We start from the raw sequence: 25,499 nt of genomic DNA, 5'->3' as shown, positions 1-25,499 counted from the left end.
CCGGCTCATTATAAAAAAAATATTATGTTCATTATAAAAAAAGATAAAAAACGTAGAACAATATGTTATTATCTTACAGGATATTTGAATTTAATTTTAATTATACTAAGTAAAATTGATTCCGCCGTGATCGTCCAGTGGTAAGAAAACGGGAATCTTAATCAGTGATTCCGAGTTCAAATCTAGATAAGCAATACTGAATTTTCACGTGCTCAGTTTGTGTATATAATTCATATCACGCTCAACGGTGTAAGAAAACATTGCGAGGAAAACAAAGTGGTGAATGAAAATCAGCCACTTGTATCACGTACCAACCTGCATAAGAGTAGCGTGGTGGAGCAAGCTTTTAACTTTCTCGTCAAAAGGGAGAAATGGACACTATATATATATATATATATATATATATATATATATATATATATATATATATATACCATTAACAGACGAGTTTTAGACGTATGTTGTAAACACTATATGGCACTTTCAACCTCCGACCTCCACCTGCGACATGTTCAATATAATATCTGATATCTGGCTAATCATTTTAATATTAAGTAAAATTTAAACATAATTTCGCATGAGTAATCTAATAAAAATATGTTTCTTAATAACGTACTAATGTACTAACGTACTTGCACGAAGCCCTACCACCAAGCAAATTGAAAATATTGAATAATTTTCTAAAATGATGATCGTTTTAACTAGTGTGATTGAATAGTTTACGCTCATTGGTTACTTATTAATCATCAGCTGCTTCCAAGCAATGAGTTTTAATCATCGTTTCGGAAATTATAAAAGCTTAGCGAGAAAATAATCCATACGTAAATACATATTTAACATTAGCGTCGTTAGCCAAGGTTTTTAATTAAGCGCAGCCTAAGAAAAGCCGTTAAGTAAAATAAAGTTTATGTAATAATTATTTTAATAGCGGAAACACTTGATAACTTCATAATTTTCATAATCACGATAATTTGTTTTTAAATTTAATAATTTTGTGTTTGAATAATTTCTAACAAATAACTACCTACTCATTTTAAAACATGATGTTAATTAAAAAAAAATCTTTTCATTCTTTGTTATTTTACTAACAAACTTTTAATCAATTTTCGACCACGGCAGCCCACCCCAGTTATTTACTGCACAACATATTACGGAACACAAGTTAGTTCGTAGAACAAAAGTGCACTCTCTATTCACTCATTTTGATAAATTAATCCAACGGGACGTTAATTAGATGAGACGGGAGACTCGAAGAGAGGTCGGACGCAGGACCAACGGCTTTACTTGCTTTCCGAGCTTCGGAATATACCTTATAAGCTACACGAAGGTTGATGATCACGTGTTCAAAACCCGGGTCAGGTCGATAAATAAATATTGTTTTTTTTGTTTCGATATTTTAGTTAGCAGTACGAAGTTAGCTAAGTAAGTTGGTAGTATATTCCGAAACTCTGAAAGCAAGTAAAGCCGTTGGTCCTGCGCCTGAACTTTTTCCGGTCGCGTCGGATTGCCGTCCCATCGGATTATGAGAGTTAGGGAATAGAGAGTGCATGTGTGTTAGCGCACACACTTGTGCACTATAATTTCTCCTGCTTAGTTGGCTAATCTCTTTTTAGATTGGCCGCGGTGACCAAAATTATTCTGGAGGACATTATTTATTATTATTATGTATATATGAATAGCATGTAAGTCTTTAAGTACCTTAATTCAGACTGGCTCATTACCAGAACTGTTCTGTAACGTTGTCTGCTCTATGATAACAAAATCAATACACGAATTACATAATATTAAACAATCAACAAAACTGCTTACAAGTTGCGTGAACAGCTTTCAAATAGTATTATATTTGGTAATAATCTAATAAGAAACAAATCAATAACATTTCTTACGTACGAAGTAGAAGGCTTCATGTACACTATCGAATAATCAGTACTACTGACAAATTTAAATAATAATATTCTTAGTGACCATTCAAAAAAAAAAAAAAGCCGAGATGGCCCTGTGGTAAGAACGCGTGAATCTTAACCGATGATCGTGGGTTCAAACCCGGGCAAGCACCACCGAATTTTCATGTGCTTAATTTGTGATTATAATTCATCTCGTGCTTGACGGTGAAGGAAAACATCGTGAGGAAACCTGCACGTGTCTAATTTCACTGAAATTCTGCCACATGTGTATTCCACCAACCCGCATTGGAGCAGCGTGGTGGAATAAGCTCCAAACCTTCTCCTCAAAAAGAAGTACGGAGGCCTTTAGCCCAGCAGTGGGACATTCACAGGCTGTTACGGTACGGTTAATGACCTTTCACCATCTTTTCCCAAGATAATAAAAAAACTTAGCCTTTTTGTGATAGCAAAAGTAAACAGCCTGTAGATGTACCCCTGCTGGGCTAAAGAACTACTCTCTTTTTGGAGAAGGCTTTTTGGAGCTTACTCCAAGCTGCTCCAATGCTGGTTTGTGTATATACCTGGTACATTAAATCCGCCACAAGCAGGCTTACTTACTATGTTTTATTCACATTAAGTGGTACTTGCCCGGGCTTGAACTCAGAATACTGAACCATCACTGGCTTTTATTTATAATTCGGCCTGTGCACGTTCAGACATGTGGAATTCATTCTGTCCACAAGAAATAATTTTGTAGAATCGCAAATGTGTAATCGGCTTTATTTCAGTACTCGTTAAAAATAATGTTATTTAACCATGACATCATAAAGTTAACCTCGATTCTAATTATAAAAGCTATAAATAAATACTCATCAGTTATAATTGTTGATTCATTAAATTTATATTATAGACGTGTGTTGCCAGAGGAAAAAAATATAGTTGACGTAAGCATTATACACACACATATGTTAATAAAACGAGAGAGATTTAATTCAAGCAAAGTATTGAAATGCATATTAGCTTATGTCAGTGTCAATTAAAAAAATAATTCGTTTGAATTGCTTGGCTTCATTCGTCGTTCGATTTGTGATCTATTCGTTGCACGGCACGAGCACATTTCTAGAGAGCTCTGTAAGAACACGAAACTAGCCGAATAACACAATCGTGAAATGTCAAAAGGTGATATGCGACATTGAATATTTAATGATTTAACATTTAAATGTTACACACAATTAATATAATAGTAAGTCAATTTTTAACTGTTTCTTAGTGAGATACCATGACTGAGTTCGTGAGATCATATAAGTTTTGTTCTCGCTTCTCCAATAAGATGACTCAATTTAATGAAACAAATTTAATGATTCCTTTTCACATTTGCATTGGTAGTACCCACTCATCAGATATTTGGTTTGAAGGGTGAGTGAGCCAGTTTAACTATAGGTATGAGAGACATAACATCTTAGTTTCCAAGGTGGTGACGCATAGGCGATGTAAGGGATGGTAAGTATTTCTTACAATGAAATATATTTACAATATCTATGGGTCCACATCTATGGGAACACATATCATCGAGTGGCCATATTGCCCGTCCGCCTATTATAAACAAAAAATCATTCATTAATTCAATCAGTCAAGACAAAACTAGTTGCATTTCCTAATTGTACAGCAGTCGTATTAGATTTAAATTGGTTCTATCATTTACGTCACCTATTAAACTAGCTGCACCTAAACTATTAAGGCCACAGAACGCTGAATGAATCCCAATATTGAATGTTGCCATACAACAAATTATAATTTTTCTGTGTATTGAAATAGGCAAAAGTTAAATCATTCATTCTATATCGATATTTTATTATTAATAACAAGTATCGCATTAATACGCGGAATCGTACTTTACCGAAGAGCCCTCGGGTAAACCTACTTTAATAATCGCTGTATTTAAAATACAAAATTTTCAACTATTTTTCTTCATCTTCCGGTTTTGACCCAAAACTTTAAACAGCGCAACTTAACAATTTTAATGTTACAAATAAACAATCTTATTATTTAGTATTTTATTTTATTCATTCCAAAGAAGTATTAACATTTATTTTATTCTTGATACCCTTGCTGAGATGGCCCAGTGGTAAGAACGCGTGAATCTTAACCAATGATCGTGGGTTCGAACCCGGGCAAGCACCACTGAATTTTCATGTGCTTAATTTGTGATTATAATTTAAAGTAAGGGAAAACATCGTGAGGAAACTTGCATGTGTCTAATTTCTCTGAAATTCTGCCACATGTGTATTCCACCAACCCACATTGGAGCAGCGTGGTGGAATAAGCTCCAAACCTTATCCTCAAAAATCGAGAGGAGAATTATATATTTTTGCTTTTATTTACAGCGAGCCAGTACCGGCCTTGGTTCTCAGTGTTGGTTCACTCATCCTTCGAACGTTTAAAAAAGCGCGTACAGAAGTAAAAAAAAAAGTGTCGTATAAAAAATACAATAAAATGTTTGAAATTGATTGCATGTTACAAATTTAATCGGAAATACGGTTTACGAGAAAATACATCTTGCCGGTGTCTCGATAACCCCTGACATCGGAACTGTTATCGCGTATGAACTTGTTTAAGCCGTGCATTCTTTGATACATTGTGTGTGAAGAAACGCGCATGACTCAGTTTTTCGCGAAATTTATTCTTATATTACTCACAGGTAATGTTTTGTTGGTCGGACTATCGAATGAAAATACATAAAAGGCTGGGTTCCGTACCTGGGTCACGATATTAAAAGATTATGAGAGTGAAGGAATAAAAAGCGCACACGTGTTTGCGTAATATAATACGCAGATTTGTAGGCTAATAATTATGTACTAAGCATTGCGCGCTTAACTGCCATTTTTTTTAATCATAAACTTATTCCAGCTAACATTAAATGCGTTTTTACTAGTTTTTTTTTTCGGATTGTGTAATACTGTTGGCCTTACTGGCCTCTACAGCGTCACCGGGTGGGATGGGCGAGTTGAACTCAGCCGGATGTTGGGAGCCATACAGGGCTCAAGAGAGACGGACGTCTTAAGGGTGCCTCCTGTGAGGCCGGACCTCGGCTTAGGACTCCGTTAAAATCGGGACCGATTAGGGTTTTACTAGTTATAAATAGCTTATACTATAAAAACGCGCTCTAACTAAATACGGGCTTTAACTGTAATGAAATAAAACCATCATTGAGCAAAGATTACAGAAAATAATTATCCTAATGATATTATTCATTTCTTCATAATATTATATATACAAATAAAATTATTATTTGTATACTCAAAAGATATTTTGACTAATCTTTATTATTGACATTTCTCACAAAACCTTATCGTAATAGCTGAATGATAAAAATTTAGATAATTAAACATAAATCTCTCAACATAAGTGTTTTATCGTTTGACCTTAAATAGAAGAGACATAGTTCGAATGTCAATACTGGAGGGATTTCCGAACGGTCTCTGGCGAATAAATAACTAAACAGCTTGTTTAAACTAAGTACTTTAAAATTTAACAGCGTAAAGTAACATGAGTTGAAAATTTAAATGTAAATTTATAACTAAATCTTATTTTTCATTATTATTAATTTAATCGAATAATTCATATTGATTATTTTAGTTCAATTTTGAAAACAAAGATTGCTTCGGAGTGTTTATTTTTTGTTTGTGTGCCAATTGTTATGATTTCTTCATTGCGGTCGTATATACATACAAGGTTTAAGTAGATTTAAAGAAATTTAAATGAGCATTAACTAGTCTTACGTCACTACAGATTATTAAACCGCAGTCGGCATTAAACCCCTCGCGACAACGCGACAAACTCAAAACCTACTTAACGGATTTTCATAAGGTTTTCACTAATGAACGGAGTGATTCATCAGCCTAAAATATGATAATTATTTAGTGTTGTAAAAAAATCCAATTGGGAGCTTTACTGGCGTGTTCCGTGAAAACCAGAAGTTTTATGTTTCAGTTTGTCAAGTCTGTTATTCGAATTTAATAGTTATATTATGAGTTTTATATGGAAATATCGAAAATGAATCGATGCTTGCTCATAACCCCTAAACATTTTATAGCTTTCATATATAATTTATTATCTCTCGTTTTAAGCGGCGGCCGCACCATTCGTTTTGTCCGATTCAACAGAGTTGCGTTTGCCGTGCCGAGTAATATATGAATAATATAAAGCGAAACTTTTAAGTGTAAAATTTTATAGCCTCTTGGAATATTCATTTTCTCCGTATCACTGACTACGAATAAATACATCAAAGAATCGTTCAATCTATTTTATTATACCATACAATCGCTCTCTAGCCGCATAAAGCTAGATAAGACTTGTAAATCTTATTTTAAATCAGATATACTATAGGACTACCTCGATGTTTTGCTAGATATAAGACCGCATATACCGAGGTTCTGGGTTCAAGTCCCAGGTCCGGCCGATAAGAAGTTTGAGTTTTGCTGTCGAAAAATTCTCATTAGCAACCTGGAAACTGACAATTGGTAGTGTGTACACTTCCGTATCTCTTGCTGCGCCTGACTGATAGGATTTGCCATATCATAGGATTATGAGTGAGGAAATACAGAGTGCACATGTGTTTTGTGTTTTGTGCACTATAACAATATGGCCTACACAGTTGTCTCCCTTAAGATTATACAGATACAGAGGTTCTAGCTTCATATCCCAGGTCAAGTCAACAAAGGTTATGGGGAGCCCGTCACGAAGTTCTCATTAGAAGCTAGATTAGGAAGTAGGTAGTGATTTCGTGTAGCCATTCGCTCGCCTTCCTTCTATATATATTATTATAATTATCATAATCACATATTTTATATATTATATATGTAAGTTTATGTATATCTTATTTATTTATATGTATATGTATGAATATGTAGGATATATATATATATATATTTTTTTTTATTTATGTTCATTTAAAAAATAAAAGTTGAGATGGTCAGTACAACTCCTTACCGTTTTATTTATTTCATGTCCCTCACCAAAGGTCGTCTGGAAGAGATCGCTCTTTTAGCGATAAGACCGCCTTTTGTACATAAATAGTTTTCGTTTTTTTATGTTTGTAAACTTCTGCAACTCTTTTGGTATACAATAAAGCATATTCTATTCTATTCTATATATACTACAAATAAATAAACCTAATATTTACATTAATAAAGATAATTCCAACAATTATATCATCTCGCAAGATTTATTTACTTCAATTTAATCAATTACTGTATGTATAACAATTAAGACAATAGTAAATATTTATTGAAATCCTGATGACAACAGGATGCTGTATTTTTATCAATTACAATTGGTTACTATTTGCATACATTCAGTCACAGAACAAGTTTTTTGGAAATGCCATGGACGTTTGTATTAAGGACACCTAATCATTGTGGTCACTTTTAATTTGAAATGTGCTAAGCTAAGCCGATAGCACACACACACAAACGCACATTATGTGTATTTATAAATCTGTTATTTAAGTGTAGTTTTTTTAACCGAATTCTACTTTATGCTAGCTTTTATTAACAAAACTGCTTCTAAAATATATATTCATTTATTATAAAATTTATATTAACGTGATAAGGGTTTCATTTTTAACCGACGTCAAAAATGGAAGAGGTTCTCATATTATACATATACGTATAAATAGATATGTATATTATATAATACTTTGATTGCTTGTGGATTTTTTTTTTTTTGTTTATTAATCGATTTTGGAGATTGTTATAGCGTTGGGTTCACTTAAGCTCCCATCTCAAATAGAATAAAAGAATTTAGCCAATGGAGAATTCCCATGGGCAGAAAAGGACATAAAGTACCTAATTAACCCCCCCCCCCCCCTACATACGCCGCAGATGGCCGCAGACGGAAACTGGTTATGGCATAAGGATGATACCACATCTGCGTCACTGTTCTGCGGCTTCGATGTTTCTTAGAACCATGACATAATGTGTCACTCATTTATCTGTAAAAGGGAAGATAGTAGACAAGTGCTTGCATATTCTCTTATTTGTCTTTGGAAGAGAATCCTCGTTTAGTAACATAACGCTGTGTATTCGACGAAATCGAAATATTACCAACATTATAATAGCGAAAGCTTGTGTCTGTATGTTTGTTGAATTTACTGAATATTTAAACGTGTATATAAATTAACTAATAATTATATCTTTATTACATGCACAAAATAAAAAATTGAACTAAGGACTAACGATATTGAGAAAAAAATCATTCAAAGGACAGGTGATCTCTCTCAGACTTTTCTTTGTTTGTTTGTTTCATATTCATTCTTATATCATTCATACGATTAATTTAAAAAGTTGTAAAATTTTATTTGATAATTGCTTTAAGATTTCTCACATAAATATAATCTACATTATAAAACATAACATATAAATATTTAAACACATACCATTAAAATAACATTTAAAGAGACATTGCGTTCTAGTCAAAAAATGAAATGAGGCATTAGTCCAGCAGCAGCAGCACCAATATTTACAGTCTATACATTTTTTAATTCATAAAAATAATCATTATGTACTTGAATTGATAAACTTGATGGCCCAATGGTAAGAACGCGTGAATCTTAACCGATAACGTGGGTTCAAAACCGGGCAGGCACCTCTCAATTTTCATATGCCTAATTTCTCTTTATAATTCATCTCGTGCTTTTCGATGAAGGAAAACATCGTGAGGAAACCTGTATGTGTCTAATTTCCGAAATTCTGCCACATGTGTATTCCACCAACCCAGATTGGAGCAGCGTGGTGGAATAAGCTCCAAACCTTCTCCTCAAAAACGGAGAGGAGGCCTTAGCCCAGCAGTGGGAGATTTACAGGCTGTTACGCTTACTGTACTTGAATTTAAATTACAAGCGAAAACGAATTAGCTGGTTAGCAACAGTATGCATAATGTATGTAGAAATGTCCCACTTTTCAGCAAAGACATCGTCTGTTATGAAGCAGGATACGAATAGAAGTGTATTCCATTGCTGGTATGCCTCTGAAAGTACATGTTTTAATATTTCTTCCGGCACGCGCAGATTTCCTCATTCATTCAATTGTCAGTCTCAATAGATATCATGAATACCTGATAACCTACTACTGTGAGAGCAAGTTAAGCCGATTAGACCTGTTACGTATTGTTATCTTGTCATTATATCATATCAGTTATAAAGGAAATTAAATTTATTAACACTCAGTGTTGAACGAATCTAATAAAATCGAACGTCATTATAATATAATATAATATCCTGGGACATTATTCACATACGGCCATCTGACCCCAAACTAAGCAGAGCTCGTACTATGGAATCCAGACAACTTATATACTACATATACTATTTTTCTTTGTAAATACATATTTATATAGATAATTACACCCAGACTCAGGACAAACAGACATGTTCATGCACACAAATGTCTGTCCTGGATGGGAATCGAACCCACAACCTTCGGAGTGAAAGGCAAGTATCTACCCTAACTACCGGCCCGTCCTTAATATTATGAGAAGTCGATAGAACTTTGAACTGTTAGTTTTGTGTAATGAGAGAATATTAATTGACGAGAAACAGGAGACCATTTCAACCTGTCTATTCAGTCATCTTACCTCCTTTTAAAAACTGCACTGGTTATACACTCACCCATTTAGAAACTTTTTATCACCTGTTACAGCAGTATGCTCTTTTGCCCGGTTTTGGGAATCGCCCTTGAAAACTTTTTGCCGTGTCGGATTGCGATCGAATGTGTGAAGGATAAAAAAGCATAACAATTGTTATCAGTTATATAAAACCATATTAAAACTAACAAACTATTTTCAAGCACATAATGCTAATCGGAGATTCGATATTATTCTTAATACGTAGAGTACTAATTGTGTCAACATAATTGCATGCTATGTTTATTGTCATCCTAAAATAGGTTTCTAAGCTCGGATGAAATCCCTAATCATAACATTATAAAAAGGAAAAATAAATAAGTTTATACGGTAAACCAAATAAATAGGTTTAATCAATTATTTATATTTGTTAATTATAATAGATTTCATAAGAAAATCCTGATTATTATTGATATTGAAAATTATTTCTATTGTATCTATATATATGTTAGGTACATGTACATACTGTGTATATTGCCTCGCTATGTTGCGTATAGTCTCAAAGCATGAAAGACGTTTTGCTTCAACAGTTATCTTTTTTTTTTCTTTTTTTTTTTCGGATTGTGTATTGCTGTTGGCCCTAGTGGCTTCTATCGCGTCACCGGGCGGGATGGCCGAGTTGAACTCAAGCCGGATGTTGGGAGCCACATAAGGGGCTCAGTGGAAACGGACATCCTAAGGGTGCCTCCTGTGAGAGCGGACCTCGGCTTAGGACGCCGTTGAAGTCATCCAACAGTTATCTGTAACACTATTGAGTTATAGAGTTCGCTGTGTTCACAAGCCCGCGCTAATTGTTAAGTAAATAAAGGACCTATTTCTATCGTATCGAATTTTCTGACTTGTCGGATTTAGACTGAGGGGATGAGAGTGACATTTTTATTCGGGCACTTACCGTTTCTATGCAGTTAATGCAGTTATGTGAGAATAGCTGCCGTGATCGAAATCTGTATCATCATCATATTATTGACACTACCACTCTGCCCAGTTTGACCATTAGGCGACTCATTTTATCAGCCTATTAATTATTTATGAATTTCAATCAAAATTTTATTATTTTAAAATATTTATAATGTTTTAAAGAAGTGGTTCCGATTGCTATAATAAGAATTCCGCCATACAATCGAAATTGGAATGCAAATGGTAATCAGGCCTGAGGGTAGTCTGGGATAACATCCTGGTATACATTACAGCGTATCTAGTTTTTATCTGCGGTTTATTAGCGTGGTTAAGCCCTTATTGACTTGACCGGTTTAATGCATACTCTTCTTTTTATGTTAAGCGATGGAACTTTCGTCTGTTACGACCTTCGAGGATATAACTGGTTGAATTCATTAATCTAATAACAATAGTAATATTATTGAATTCGAAGAATGAAAAAGGGATGACAATGGTGCTTTTTAGTGATTTGTTTCTTCTAATTTATGTATGTATATTTTTTTTTTACATTTCTAATATATAATCGACCGAAATCGTGGCGGTATAACCACACAAATGCTGGAATCCGAAAATGCAAATCCTGATAGCGGGCAGCAGCGCTATTAGTGAAAGATTTCCAGCCACTGCGGTCACCAACCCGCCTGCCAAGCGTGGTGACTAAGGCAAAAACCCCCCTATGAGCGACGACAAAAATTCACGGCCCCCAATTCCCGGTAATCACACTATTCCTGGCCACGGTACCGGCCATGGTAACGGTGCGATGGGGGGTGCTAAGAATCCCCGGGCTACGGCAGGGTACCACAAACGGCGACTGTTTCTGGTCACGTATAATGGACGCTCTCTGCGGCTGGACGAACATCTGACAGAATTGGAAGTAGAGCTAAGTCGTATTAACTGGGATATAGTAGGTCTATCAGAAGTCCGAAGACAGGGCGAGGACACGATGACACTAGATGCCGGTCACTTACTCTACTTCCGAGAAGGACACCAACCATCCCAAGGTGGCGTCGGCTTTTTGATCCACAAGTCACTCAGATGCAATGTCGTGGAGGTTGGCAGTGTGTCGGCGAGGGTGGCATACCTTGTCTTAAAGATAACCGAGAGGTATGCCTTGAAGGTTATACAAGTGTATGCCCCAACGTCTACATACACTGACAAAGAGGTCGAAGCCATGTACGAAGACATAGTGAAAGCTATGTCTCGTACCAATACCTTCTACACAATTGTTATGGGTGACTTCAATGCCAAAGTGGGAGTACAAGAAGATGGTGAATCGAGGGTAGGAAAATTCGGCTATGGGCGCAGAAATCATCGGGGACAAATGCTGGTAAACTTCCTCGAGGCTCAGCGATTATTTCCGATGAATTCATTTTTCCAGAAAAAGCCCCAAAGGAAGTGGACCTGGCGAAGCCCCGATAACATAGCGATGAATGAGATCGACTTCATTTTATCCAATAAGCGCCAAATATTTAGGGATGTCTCCGTGATCAACAGGGTAAACACTGGAAGTGATCACCGCCTGGTAAGAGGCACCCTGAATATTAACACTAAAATAGAACGATCGCGGTTAATGAAGTCGACTCTTAGACCAACTCTGCCTCAGGTCGAAGCTGGTTGCGAAAGCTTCCAGCTGGAACTACAGAACCGATTTGCCATGTTGGAAACCAGGCAGGGCATTGACGACGCCACCAATGGTCTGGTGCGTGTCATCCGCGAGGTAGGCCAGAATTACTTTCGACAAAAGAGCAATGGACGTAAGTCGAAGCTCTCAGGCGAAACTCTGAACGAGATGACGAGGAGACGAGAACAGCAGAACATGACGCCATCTGAGTGTCAGGCACTTAACAGGAAGGTTAAAAAACTAATAAGGCGTGACACAAGACGAGCGAATACCCGGAATATTGAAGATGCTATAGCACTCAATAGGGGCTCAAAGGTTTTTGCAAAGTCACATACCTCCTGTTGTCACCTGACAAAACTCAGAACCATACTAGGCACAACCGTCACCTCAAAACCAGAGATTCTAGCTGAAATCGAAAAGTACTATGGCGATTTATACTCATCACGAGTACCTCCACCTGAGTCCCACAGTGTGGATGACCCACGAGCCAGACTAACACGCCATCTATCAGACGATCTACCCGACATCGATTTGGGCGAGATTAGGATTGCTCTCGGGCAACTTGGAAACAAAAAGGCTCCAGGAGATGACGGAATTACCTCAGAGCTTCTCAAAGCAGGAGGCACACCAGTTCTGAGAGAGCTGGCTAACATCTTTAATTCCGTCCTCCACAATGGTATAACACCGAAGACATGGAGCAGAAGTGTGGTGGTGCTGTTTTTCAAGAAGGGCGATAAAGCTCTTCTGAAAAACTACCGCCCCATTTCACTTTTAAGCCATGTTTACAAATTGTTTTCGAGGGTAATCAATTATCGTCTTGCCCGAAAATTCGATGACTTCCAACCCGTGGAGCAGGCTGGGTTTCGAAAAGGCTTCAGTACCGTAGACCACATACACACACTAAGGCAAATAATACAGAAGACCGAGGAATATAATCAGCCTCTATGCCTAGCGTTTGTGGACTACGAAAAAGCCTTCGATACCATCGAGACCTGGGCTGTTCTGGAATCCATGCAGAGATGCCTAATTGACTGTCGGTATGTCCAGGTGGTAAAGTGTTTGTACGAAGCCGCAACCATGACCGTCCAAGTACAAGATCAGAGCACAAGACCAATCCAATTGCATCGCGGGGTAAGACAGGGAGATATAATATCACCGAAACTCTTTACCAATGCATTGGAGGACGTCTTCAAGACGCTCGATTGGAACGGACGCGGCATTAATATAAATGGCCAACACATTACACATCTGCGATTTGCCGACGACATTGTCATCATGGCGGAGACTCTGCAGGATTTGGAAGAGATGCTAAACAGCCTGAGCGATTCTTCAAGACAAGTAGGTCTCGGGATGAACATTGAAAAGACCAAAATTATGGCAAACCGTCATGTATCCCCGAGACCAGTGGTCGTAAATGGCTCTCCACTTGAAGTTGTGCAGGAATATATCTACCTGGGCCAAACTATACAACTTGGCCGGCACAACTTTGAGAAGGAGGCTAAAAGAAGAATACGTTTGGGCTGGGCGGCATTCGGGAGGTTACGTCATATTTTTGAATCGTCGATCCCACAGTCGCTTAAGACCAGGGTCTTCAATCAGTGCGTCCTACCTGTAATGACTTACGGTGCCGAAACGTGGACACTTACCGTAGGACTGGTCCACTAATTTAGGGTCGCTCAGCGAGCAATGGAACGCGCGATGCTTGGGGTTTCTCTGGCAGATAGAATCCGAAATGAGGACATTCGCCAGAGAACTAAAGTCACCGACATCGCGCTTAGAATTAGCTCGCTGAAGTGGAAGTGGGCTGGTCATGTCTCCAGGCGCATTGATGGCCGATGGAGCCGACACGTGTTGGAGTGGAGACCACGCTTAGGCAAACGTAGTGTAGGACGCCCTGTGACAAGATGGGCCGACGATTTAAAAAAGGTGGCAGGTTCGGGATGGATGCGGACTGCTCAAGATCGGGATGGTTGGCGTTCTATGGGGGAGGCTTTCGTACAGCAGTGGACGGCAAAAGGCTGAAAAAAAATATATATATATATATAATCGGTAAACTGCGCAGGACATATTATAGTGCATAAGTGTGTGCGCAAACACAGGTGCACTCTTTATTCCCTCACTCTCATAATCCGATGGGACGGCAATCCGTCACGACCGGAAAGAGTTTAGGCGTAGGACCAACGGCTTTACGTGCTTTCCAAGGCACGGAAGTGTACATAATTCCAACTGCCAGACTCCGGGCTGCTACTAAGAATTTTCTGACAGAAAAACCCAATAACTTTTTATCGGCCCGACCTGGGAATTGAACCCAGGACCTCCGGGTCTGCGGCTTTATATCAAGCCACTAGACCAACGAGGCAGTCACTAACGTTGTATATCACCGTTGTGTCGTGATAACCTTTCTTAGCGGTAAATCGTGTTCACTTTCATTTTGACCCCAAAACTTCGTTAAGCAAACTTTGACAAACACTAGTTAGACATTAACAGTTGTTAAAACGATATTTTTTTTTATTTTGTATGTACTAAAAATATAGACGACTCGCAAGGCTCTATCGATATTTAATTATATATATATACGTATAATATATTGTAATATAAAAGGCAAAGCCTAAGTAAGTGTTAACCTTTAGCAAAATCGTGGTAATACTCGTAGTTTATTTATGGCTGTTTGATGTTTGGTAGTAAACATTTAATACGACGATAAACTTAAGATACCATATGATAATTCGTATTAAGTGTCTATATACATGTCTTAGGTTTATGCAGCATAAAAATGCCAATATCCAATTAATCACTTTGGGAATAATATATTCTTAACAATCATCGACCGAATGTATCAGTTCCTTGTGCCGGAATCTATTTAAAAAAAAGGAATAAAGCGTCATCGCCCGTCATGGAGGAAGAATATCACTTTTGGCGCGAAGTTTGGGTGCTTCGAACAAACAATTACCTGAATTGTCATTTTTAGTTGGTTTTGTTAGCAATTATAGTAATAAATTGTTTTGTTTGTTATTTGTGTATTTCTAATTATAAAGTCTTATTTATGTATTCCTTGTAAAAAAAGGCATTTTCACTTTTAGTTTGTAAGAATATAGTAAAAATGGGGTTATATACTAATGCCTACATGTTGTGAAAACGCGATTCCTAAAAATTTTCTCGATAGGAAAAAAATCACAAACGTACCGATTTCAAATCGAAATAAAAAAATGTAAAAAAGAAAGAAAAGAGATAGCTGCTAATTTGCGTGGCTACCCCACTCGCCAATTAGCAACCATCCATATTATATTATATGGGTCATATAATATAATATGTCATATCATATATATAATTATATAGTTAAATTAAAAACTGTTTATTTTAATAATTACTAACATTGAGATTTTGAAACGCTGATTTTAATATTTTATTAACCTTAATATGAATTGTAATTGGTCGATGACGTAATAAGCGACTAAGCGATGAATAAATATACTAGACTATTTTTAATAAAATCTATAATAAATCTATAATCTTGTAGAAGGTTTAAGTGTTTTTAAGAACCTTATTGAATAAAGTATACTTCGATTTATATACATACTTCATTTACTAAGTAAATAGCGCCATTGAACAAGCATTTAGCATTGACATGACGCAAACGAACATTGGACCAAATCGTGATTAACTTGATAAAACAAATGAATTGCGACAACAACCGGTACATTCCTATTATCTACCTACTTTCTAAGCAAATCGAGATTAAATTAAATATATGTCGTAATTGCAACGTTGACTTCGCAATAGTTTCTAATTGTAATCAATCAATGTGCTTCTCTTTCGTTAACGTGCTTTGCTTTTTTATGAATGGAGTAATTCTCTAATAAAAATATAAGGAACATTTGTTCTGCTTTCTAAATAAATTCCTATAATTTTGCTATGATTTAAATTTGATTTATTAATGTCGATTAATAAATTATATAAAAAAGATAATTTTTAAGCATTTTTTGGCCCGATGTTGATTCGGGTTTAAAAAACTACCGTTTCATATTGAAGTGAAATTAATTATATGTGATAATCAGCAATATACAAAATGTTTAGAAGTAACGTATATTTAAATTAAGAATTCCCAATTTACACACACACACACACACACTATAACTATTCCAAGTAATGTTGGCCTATCAGTAAAAGTAGCCGCATCTTGGTTATAAATCTATTTTATCAGTTAATCATACACAATAACAAAATAAATCAAAAGATCTCTTTAATCTTAAATAGATGACTAATTATATCCAACTCATTGCACTTTGAATGTACTAAAATTTATCAGAATGAAAATAAGCAGGCGTGGGTTCTATTCACGGTGCATTCCTGAAGCTAAACAAGGAATTGTTTTAAATCTGGACTGGAAGCACGTTGCCACTTGTACAGGGTTAAGTGGAATTCGAACCAATTTATTTTAAACTGATTTTTATTCGGCATGCATACTTAAATACGTACGCAAGTAAGGGGAAGCTGGAGACCAGTGCAGCGTCACGATTACGAGATAAGGATTTTTTTTATATTATAGGTAGGCGGACGAGCAAATGGGCCACCTGATGGTAAGTGGTCACTAACGCCCATAAACATTGGCAATGTAAAACATGTTAACCATTGCTTACACCGCCATTGCGCCACCAACCTTGGAAACTAAGATGTTATGTCCCTTGTGCCTGTAATTACACTGGCTCACTCACCCTTCAAACCGGAACACAACAATACCAAGTACTGCTGTTTTGCGATATAATATCTGATGAGTAGTTGGTACCTACCAGACAAGCTTGCACAAAGCCTTACCACCAGTGATTATATAGAAAATGTATGAGTCAAATTGGAATTTCACGAAATACACTCATGTTTTAAAAAAAATACATTCTTATTAATAGCTTTCGCCATGCACGAGTACTTTATACATTTTATTGATTAAAATTTAAGGCAATTTAAGCCAGTTAGTGACTATTTAATGAATCTTTTTATTGATATTAAAGCAATACTATTAATTTATAATAGTTGATTTTCGATTACCTAATTACTTTAGGTAAAAAATTACAAATGTACCGAAATATCACAGAAAGTATGTCGTGGTTTTTATTCTTAATCATGCCAGACATAGATATCATATTGTAATATAGTTCTCAAAATATATATTAATCCGTATAAACACTTAAAATTAATTATAAAATTAAATGTCAATTCTTTTTACATCTATTTTTATTACGTAAAAGAATATCTACCGGGTTTCTTGTCGCTTTTTTTTTTTAAGAAATGACAATTCGAAGCCGTGGCACCTTTGCGTTGATTTAATCTAACAAAATTGTAAAATTACATTTTAAAATTGGTTGTAACTATTTAAATAGAGCATTTTAATTGATTGATAAACAATTTTCTCAGGACTTGGAACAAGATCTTGGTGATGGAGATTACGCCAACGATGTTGGCGAAGAATGGGACCCATTAGAGGAAGACAGCAGCTCCACCAGCAGGCCTCTATTAGGAGTCACGCCTTCTGCCTTCACCAGACTAGATGTATCCAGACATACAACTCTCGATCCTGTCGCCGCAACTAACGAACGGCCTAGGATTTTAGAAGATTGTGAGTCCTTAAATCTCTCCTTAGTCTTTCTTCTTTCTAAGTCCTTAAGCCTCTAAATTTAAAATAACATTGTGAACCCGAGGCTGTGGAAATTTTTTCACATTTGCAGCACTGAGTTGGTTGTCGGAACTGTTACTACTGTCGTATACTCTCGTACCTCGATCCTCGTACTCGAAAACCATTTGTCCTGTATCTGATTACTCTGCAGTCGAAACGCTGTGTCATCTGATATGAAAATAAGGGATCAGAGAATACACATGTGGTAATGTACTTTGGTCCTAAATATTGAACACATTGCCCGCAACTCGGTCAAGAACATATTTCCAAGAATTGATTTTAACGAGAGCAAAAATTCCAAGACTAAATTGGAGTAAGTTTGAGGACAAACTTAATAGTCAGAATGGCCGAATGTTAGAAACACTTATTTATGTACTTCACTTAATATATTTAATAATTACACATTTCTATATTGTATTTGATTTAATAAAAATATAATCAGTTATAGCTGCAGCGTTGACAGGTTGAATAACCCAAGATGATGATTGAAAGATGATGAGTTTCGAAGGTGTGGAAATAAAAGATGCGTTAAGCTCTCAATTTAAATTGCATATAATGTTAAAAAAAATGTACAGACATCAAGAAGGGGTGCGGGTACAATAGTTAAATTAACCAATCGCGGCCGATAAAAGGTATGACGTTGTGTTTGGTTGAGTATACCGACCCGAGATGTCGCTACCCGTCCTTAACTGGATAGGAAATATGAACATAGGTTTCAAAACGTCATTAGCATTGTTTGGTAATAAAGTTAAAAAAATAGTTTTCCCGCGCATATATATAAAAAAAGATAACTGAACGACTGTTATCGAATTAACAAAATATCAAGCAATCCCTAAGGTCTGCTGGGTTGCGAACAATAAACCACTTCATCGATAATAATATAATAGTCACCCTTGGTTCTAAATATTGTAATAACTTCTGTCACAATATTTTGATGTATTTCAACAGTTTTTTTATGAATTTTCAGCTCACTCTACAGCGGAAGAGCGTGTGTTCTTACACAAGAGCGCAATAGCGAATATGCGCAACGTCGTCCACTCCGGTAAATGTCTCACACCGCAGCCGAGGTGGCTCTCCGTGAGGAAACTGGCGCCAGCTGCAGATACTCTGTATGTTTTTTTTTAATACAACATTTAGTAATAAACTGGTTGTAAGTTTGCTACTTGTGATCCGACTATGACTATGACTTCCTTGTTTCCACCGAATTCATTTTTCATCAACAACAAAACTGAAATGCAGTTGACATTGAGTTAAATTAATATAGGTATAAAGACTGTACGGAGCGTTAGATGTAGACAATTGGTTTGGTCGCACACGTACGGCCGTAGCTTTCGTCTAGGTAGTTGATCTTAAAATCAGATTGTGCTATTTATATATTACATTTCAGTTACATACCGCCGTGCGTGCAGCTGCACCGCTGCGCTCCAGACTCGGGATGTTGTTACGACGAGAGCCAAGTCTGCACGCCCGTCGATGGGAAATACGTCGCTTTATCGTTCTTTGTATGTACCTACTAATTATTCTTATATTTATAAATTGATGTTGGTATATTTGTTCTGTATATCTTCGACGCTGAATGTATTTTAGAAGAGTATATGTAGAAGGTTTTTATAGTATCCAATTTGGTGTAACTTGCCGCAGACTATAATTTGGCGCAGCACATCAATTTCTATACCGGTCTACAGAGGCCATGGTAGTTCTCTTCGAATGTATACCTTTCGAATATGTATATATTATTTATAAGACCAAACAGAACGTCTACCGGATTTTGCTAGTATTGTTTATATTAGAAAGGAAAATTAAGATAAATATAACGTCATTAATGTTATATTAGCAATATTTTTTAAAAACCTTTTAATATGATTAATATACAAATACCACATTTTTAGTTGTATATTAACAAACAAAAACATTTTCTTAATGCGTATATAAAAATTTTGTTACGAAATATTTACCAATTATAGGCTAACTTAACATTTAAATAAAATTGTTGGTCTAATTTACAGAAACATATATAATTTTTTCATCTTCGATCGATACTAATTGTCGAAACATAATTGATTATTTAAAAAAATATGGAACAAATGACAATAATGTATTGGAGCAGCATAGTGAAATTAGCTCCAATCCTTCTCCTCAAAAGGAAAGGAAGCTAGCAAATAAAGCTAGAAAATTACAGGCAAGGTGTTGCTGTATTAAATATAATATTACTTTTTCCAGTTAAACAGAGCCGGTAGTAACGTCACACCCGCCAGGATATTATTCTACAATCACACACGATGCGCTTGCGTATCAAAAGAAACGCAACAGAATACACCTAGAACGAAGATTTATCACGGAGACGCGAAAGAGATCGAAATGAGGGAGGAAAAGAACGAGAGTGCATCGAAAGAAAGACAAAACGACTGGAGAGCGCCCACTGAAGAACCTAGATTAGAAAGAGACGAGGAACAGACTTCTCCTCCTCAATTAAAAAGGTTAATGATTAAAATGATAAATATCTCATATAAAATATTTTTGGTAGGATAATTGTGTAGCACACTTGAATAACTTTTAATTAAAATCTAATTATAATCTAATCTAACAAAACATTATCTAGTGAACAAATTGCAGACGAAATCAAATCAATATATTTCAGCATTATTCTGGTCTTAATTTTAGTTTACATAGTTTAAAAATCCTAATAAACGCTATGAGTTTAAGTTTAAACAGTAACTTTGTTATAACCGTTGAAATATTTTAAGCTCACTGTTCAAATCAAATGTATTTCGATCATATGATTTTAAATATATCTTGAGTTTAATTTGCACTTTCATTTAGCTTCCAACTCTTGCAGGCGAAGATTATCCTCCCAGGCTATAATTTATTGACTGTAAATTACAGTTCTATTTAAATTAAAATTATACAAAATCTATATTTATCTTATTAACAGATGCACCTGTCCAGCACTGTTCAAGAATCGTATAAAAGACGGTATATGTTCCTGTGTTTGCGATTGGCCAGAAATAACTCGTAAACGCGATTGCCTATCCCTCGCAAGAGGCAAAGAACACTTCGGATTGAGGGATAGAGTTTGTGTCTCGCAAGGGGACTGCACGACACCGACCTGCGAGTACGGACCCTACGAGAGAAGTTCCGGCAGATGTCCGTACAGACGTTTCAAAAGAAGATTCCATTCAAGAAGATACCAGCGCGACAAAGTCTGATTCGACATCGTCATCGGTAGACCTTACTAATTTTCCACTTGACATTTCTAAATTAAACGTTCATATCAGCTTCAAAATATATGAGGTACTAAGTTGATCTAAGTCAGAAAATTCCATAGATATTAGTGGAGTTGGGGCCCAAGATAAGAGGGTATACGTGTTGACAATATTTGAGACAAAGCGAGGTTGGTCCTGCCCATGCACTGCCAACAGTGAAACCTATGATCAGTTTCCTGTCAGAATTTATGATGAAATGATATGGAGAATCGTGATTGAGTGGTAATCTAACTACCAACAACTAAAATATAGACTGATAGTTAAAAAGCTGATGCACAATAATGCAACGTGAATTATGAAGCAACATAATAAGGACGTCGTTACTTAATAGCGACCGTTTAGCGTTATTTCGTGTAAAATATCTTTTTTTTTAATACTAGTCCATTCAAAATATTGATATTTTTTAATGTGTAATATCATAAACTCACGGTCATTTTTGATTCAATTTCACGAATGCGACGAATGAAATTAAATATATATAAAAAATCGCGATATGTAATTTACTACTACTTTAAATTAGTTCAAATATTATACGTCATTGGCGACTTCTTTCAAGACTACCGACATTGTGCCTAATAAAAAAGTTTAAATTTTAACGTCATAGGATTCTATTTAACAATATTCGTTACATAAGAAGTCAACTATAACATAGGTAAGGATAGTTTGTATAAATAAGAGGTATTATGTACAATAAAATAAAGAGTTTTTTTTTAACATCTGTTATTTATTAAGGCTTATGAAATATAGCCATGTTTTAATGTTTCATCTTAATGATTTGCGTGTGCAAGCTATGTATTACGATAGTCAACAAATACTAATTAATTTTATACGGTAGCAAAATTATCTTTAACGCACAATAAAATTATTATTACTAAATTATATACATATTTTTTTCGATTTACGCATTTTATATACTTGTGAAAATCCTTTATTATTATTACAATAATACAAATGAACAAAACTTTTATGTTATGTATAATATTTAAAAAGCGTAAAACCTTGCATATAATCATAATATATACGTTTGCATAAGTGCCATAATTATAAAATTTGTGCTATTTATAATAGTAAATACATTTTTTTTACGCTTTCTTCTAATCTCATGTACCTTTCCTTAATTTTTGTATTCGATATAACATAATATAATATTTACATTTTACTACTACTACTATAATATAATACTTACATATAAGTTTATATAAGTTGTAAATAAATCATTTATTAAAAATATATATTTATTTCACTTACTTAAATACACCAAGCCATAAGTAATATTCGACTAAATATATCCATTGAAAGAATTATAATAACCAGTTGTTAAAGAAATCATGCATATACAAATATAAGGAGAGAGCGCTAAAATTATTTGCCGCATAAACTCAATATTCAAATAAATTTAAACTATGTGACAATGTATCCAAACACATACAAAGCGCAGCACGACTACAAACCCCCAACCTTCTTTTTAACGCTGGAAAAAACGCATTACGCGTTTCCTCCACGGGAACAGTGGGGGATTTGTGAAGCTCGCCAGAGTCCAAGGCACCGAGTGCGCCCCGAACGTCGGAATACCCACTAAAAACCAGCGGTACCCTTTCCGTCTTAACGAGGAGCGCCGCGGGATCGCTTACGCATTCTACCGTGAACAAACCCCCCCACCTCCATTCTGATACACAAATGTATTATATATATTTGTTGATCACGAATTGAATTATAAATATAAATTAAGCGCAGCTACATATGTGTGTGTTTGTATGTAAATAAAACATCCGTTATTTATTTTGAAACTATAATAATTTTCCTTGTAATAACTTTAATATATTATTAATCTAGATTTCACATGTCTGTCTATAAGTAACAATAGTATCGACATATATCATATTCGGTTCCAGAGTTAAGTAGATAGAGTACAAAGTAGGGCGGTTCCTCGTTTGACCCAGAAGTCGGAGGTTTCCTTACCAGAGTGGAGGTCGACGGCCACTACGAAAGCGCCCATGCGCAGAGGGTAGTAGTAGCACGGACATACGTAACGATCTACAAAACGTTTTTGTTAATATTCTATGGTAAGAAATTGTAAAACTTGCTGATTGTTTTATAATATGGTAATAAAATTATCAAATCAAATATAATTTTCAGATCACACTTATTTGCCTTTATTCTGTACGGACATTGGTCAACGATAGCTGATGACGTAAAAGGCGGCCGATTAGCGTTTTTCAAATTATTAAACAATTGTTTGTTTGAAACTTACTTCTAAGCCGTCTGCCTGTTGAGCGTACTGGTTTAAAATGTATGGGCGTCATTGGGAACACAAGTTGCATCGGCAAGGGTTCTTGCAAATGTCCATCTTTACGGAACCAACTAGCTCCTTCCAGGTACAAGCCTCTGAATGATACCGAATTTGAATGATATAAGGAAGCAGTAAATGAAATAAAGAAATGCTTTCATAGAGCTTTTCTAGCATAATAAAGCAGGTACATAATATTATGGCGATACTTCACCTGGTGTCTTCGTGTTTGTCCGAACAAGACAAAATTTAGAACTTATATTTATAAGCAAGAAATGCCTGTAGTAAATACATGTTTTTATCCTTTGGTCGGTTTTAGATACATCGAAATAGTCAAACGAACATTTTACTTATTACACCTCGATCCGCTCGATAGACATGTCAAATGGAATGTTCTTAGATTCATTGTTTTGCAGATTAACATCATGTGTGGAAGACGCGTTTGTAATATTATATACTGCAAATATTTGGTATAATAGCGAAGCGATTTTATATTTTAACAACTTAAACCAATCGCAGTGCAGTCATCAGAAATGACAATAATTCTTGATGCCATTCCGATGGACAAAAGTTTTGTACACAAACAATTCAGGAACTGATCAAGAAATTTTAAACGACAATTATATTCAAAATCAATCTTAAATTTGTAACCTAATATAAACACCGCCGTCTCTCGGCGGACGCACGAAGGCGGTTTCCTCCAGCGGCATCACGTTGAACTCCCAGCACAGAGTGTCGATTGGCCAGCTCTCTCCGCGGGCAGTGGTCTAGTAAGGAGTTATCAATCGTAACAACGACTCGTATAAGTCAGCATCTCGTTTAAAACGATACAAGAATTAAAAACAATTATTAGAAAAATTAAATAAACGCTAGCGATTTGCCGTTTGATTAACTTATCTTCAGCTCTGAAAAGAAAGCAGTTAGCACGCTGGAGAGAGAATATCTTTCGTCTATTAGACCGACTATTATTAACGCGGGCGGCGCGCGCTAGAGAGAGACAGACCTGCATGACGGCGGTGAGGAAGCCCGTGGGCGCGACGAGCGCGGGCAGCCAGCACAGCGCGGGCGGCGCGCGCTAGAGAGAGACAGACCTGCATGACGGCGGTGAGGAAGCCCGTGGGCGCGACGAGCGCGGGCAGCCAGCACAGCGCGGGCGGCGCGCGCTAGAGAGAGACAGACCTGCATGACGGCGGTGAGGAAGCCCGTGGGCGCGACGAGCGCGGGCAGCCAGCACAGCGCGGGCGGCGCGCGCTAGAGAGACACAGACCTGCATGACGGCGGTGAGGAAGCCCGTGGGCGCGACGAGCGCGGGCAGCCAGCACAGCGCGGGCGGCGCGCGCTAGAGAGAGACAGACCTGCATGACGGCGGTGAGGAAGCCCGTGGGCGCGACGAGCGCGGGCAGCCAGCACAGCGCGGGCGGCGCGCGCTAGAGAGAGACAGACCTGCATGACGGCGGTGAGGAAGCCCGTGGGCGCGACGAGCGCGGGCAGCCAGCACAGCGCGGGCGGCGCGCGCTAGAGAGAGACAGACCTGCATGACGGCGGTGAGGAAGCCCGTGGGCGCGACGAGCGCGGGCAGCCAGCACAGCGCGGGCGGCGCGCGCTAGAGAGACACAGACCTGCATGACGGCGGTGAGGAAGCCCGTGGGCGCGACGAGCGCGGGCAGCCAGCACAGCGCGGGCGGCGCGCGCTAGAGAGAGACAGACCTGCATGACGGCGGTGAGGAAGCCCGTGGGCGCGACGAGCGCGGGCAGCCAGCACAGCGCGGGCGGCGCGCGCTAGAGAGACACAGACCTGCATGACGGCGGTGAGGAAGCCCGTGGGCGCGACGAGCGCGGGCAGCCAGCACAGCGCGGGCGGCGCGCGCTAGAGAGAGACAGACCTGCATGACGGCGGTGAGGAAGCCCGTGGGCGCGACGAGCGCGGGCAGCCAGCACAGCGCGGGCGGCGCGCGCTAGAGAGAGACAGACCTGCATGACGGCGGTGAGGAAGCCCGTGGGCGCGACGAGCGCGGGCAGCCAGCACAGCGCGGGCGGCGCGCGCTAGAGAGAGACAGACCTGCATGACGGCGGTGAGGAAGCCCGTGGGCGCGACGAGCGCGGGCAGCCAGCACAGCGCGGGCGGCGCGCGCTAGAGAGACACAGACCTGCATGACGGCGGTGA

The 25,499-nt window shown here is 37.4% G+C and overlaps 2 protein-coding genes across 2 annotated transcripts in view; one reads left to right on the top strand and one right to left on the bottom strand.

Moving 5' to 3' along the window:
- The window catches only part of LOC126771468 (uncharacterized), a 37,161-nt gene extending 15,068 nt beyond the window's left edge, over positions 1-22,093 (top strand). The window contains exons 2-6 of the mRNA XM_050491365.1: positions 17,527-17,728; positions 18,753-18,894; positions 19,173-19,287; positions 20,006-20,262; positions 20,718-22,093. Coding sequence (XP_050347322.1) covers positions 17,527-17,728; positions 18,753-18,894; positions 19,173-19,287; positions 20,006-20,262; positions 20,718-20,991 — 990 coding nt within the window. The 3' untranslated portion in view covers positions 20,992-22,093. The remainder of the gene's footprint in view (positions 1-17,526; positions 17,729-18,752; positions 18,895-19,172; positions 19,288-20,005; positions 20,263-20,717) is intronic.
- Positions 22,094-22,833: 740 nt separating this feature from the next.
- Positions 22,834-25,499, bottom strand: part of LOC126771415 (dynein axonemal heavy chain 2) — a 50,276-nt gene continuing 47,610 nt past the window's right edge. The window contains exons 78-80 of the mRNA XM_050491283.1: positions 23,987-24,102; positions 23,300-23,433; positions 22,834-23,082 (exon numbers count right to left, since the gene is read on the bottom strand). Of these exons, the coding sequence (XP_050347240.1) occupies positions 22,943-23,082; positions 23,300-23,433; positions 23,987-24,102 (390 nt within the window). The 3' untranslated portion in view covers positions 22,834-22,942. The remainder of the gene's footprint in view (positions 23,083-23,299; positions 23,434-23,986; positions 24,103-25,499) is intronic.

This window comes from Nymphalis io, chromosome 10 (genome assembly GCF_905147045.1).
Source record: "Nymphalis io chromosome 10, ilAglIoxx1.1, whole genome shotgun sequence".
NCBI classification, from domain to species: domain Eukaryota; kingdom Metazoa; phylum Arthropoda; class Insecta; order Lepidoptera; family Nymphalidae; genus Nymphalis; species Nymphalis io.
This window is presented reverse-complemented; position numbering and strand designations above follow the sequence as displayed.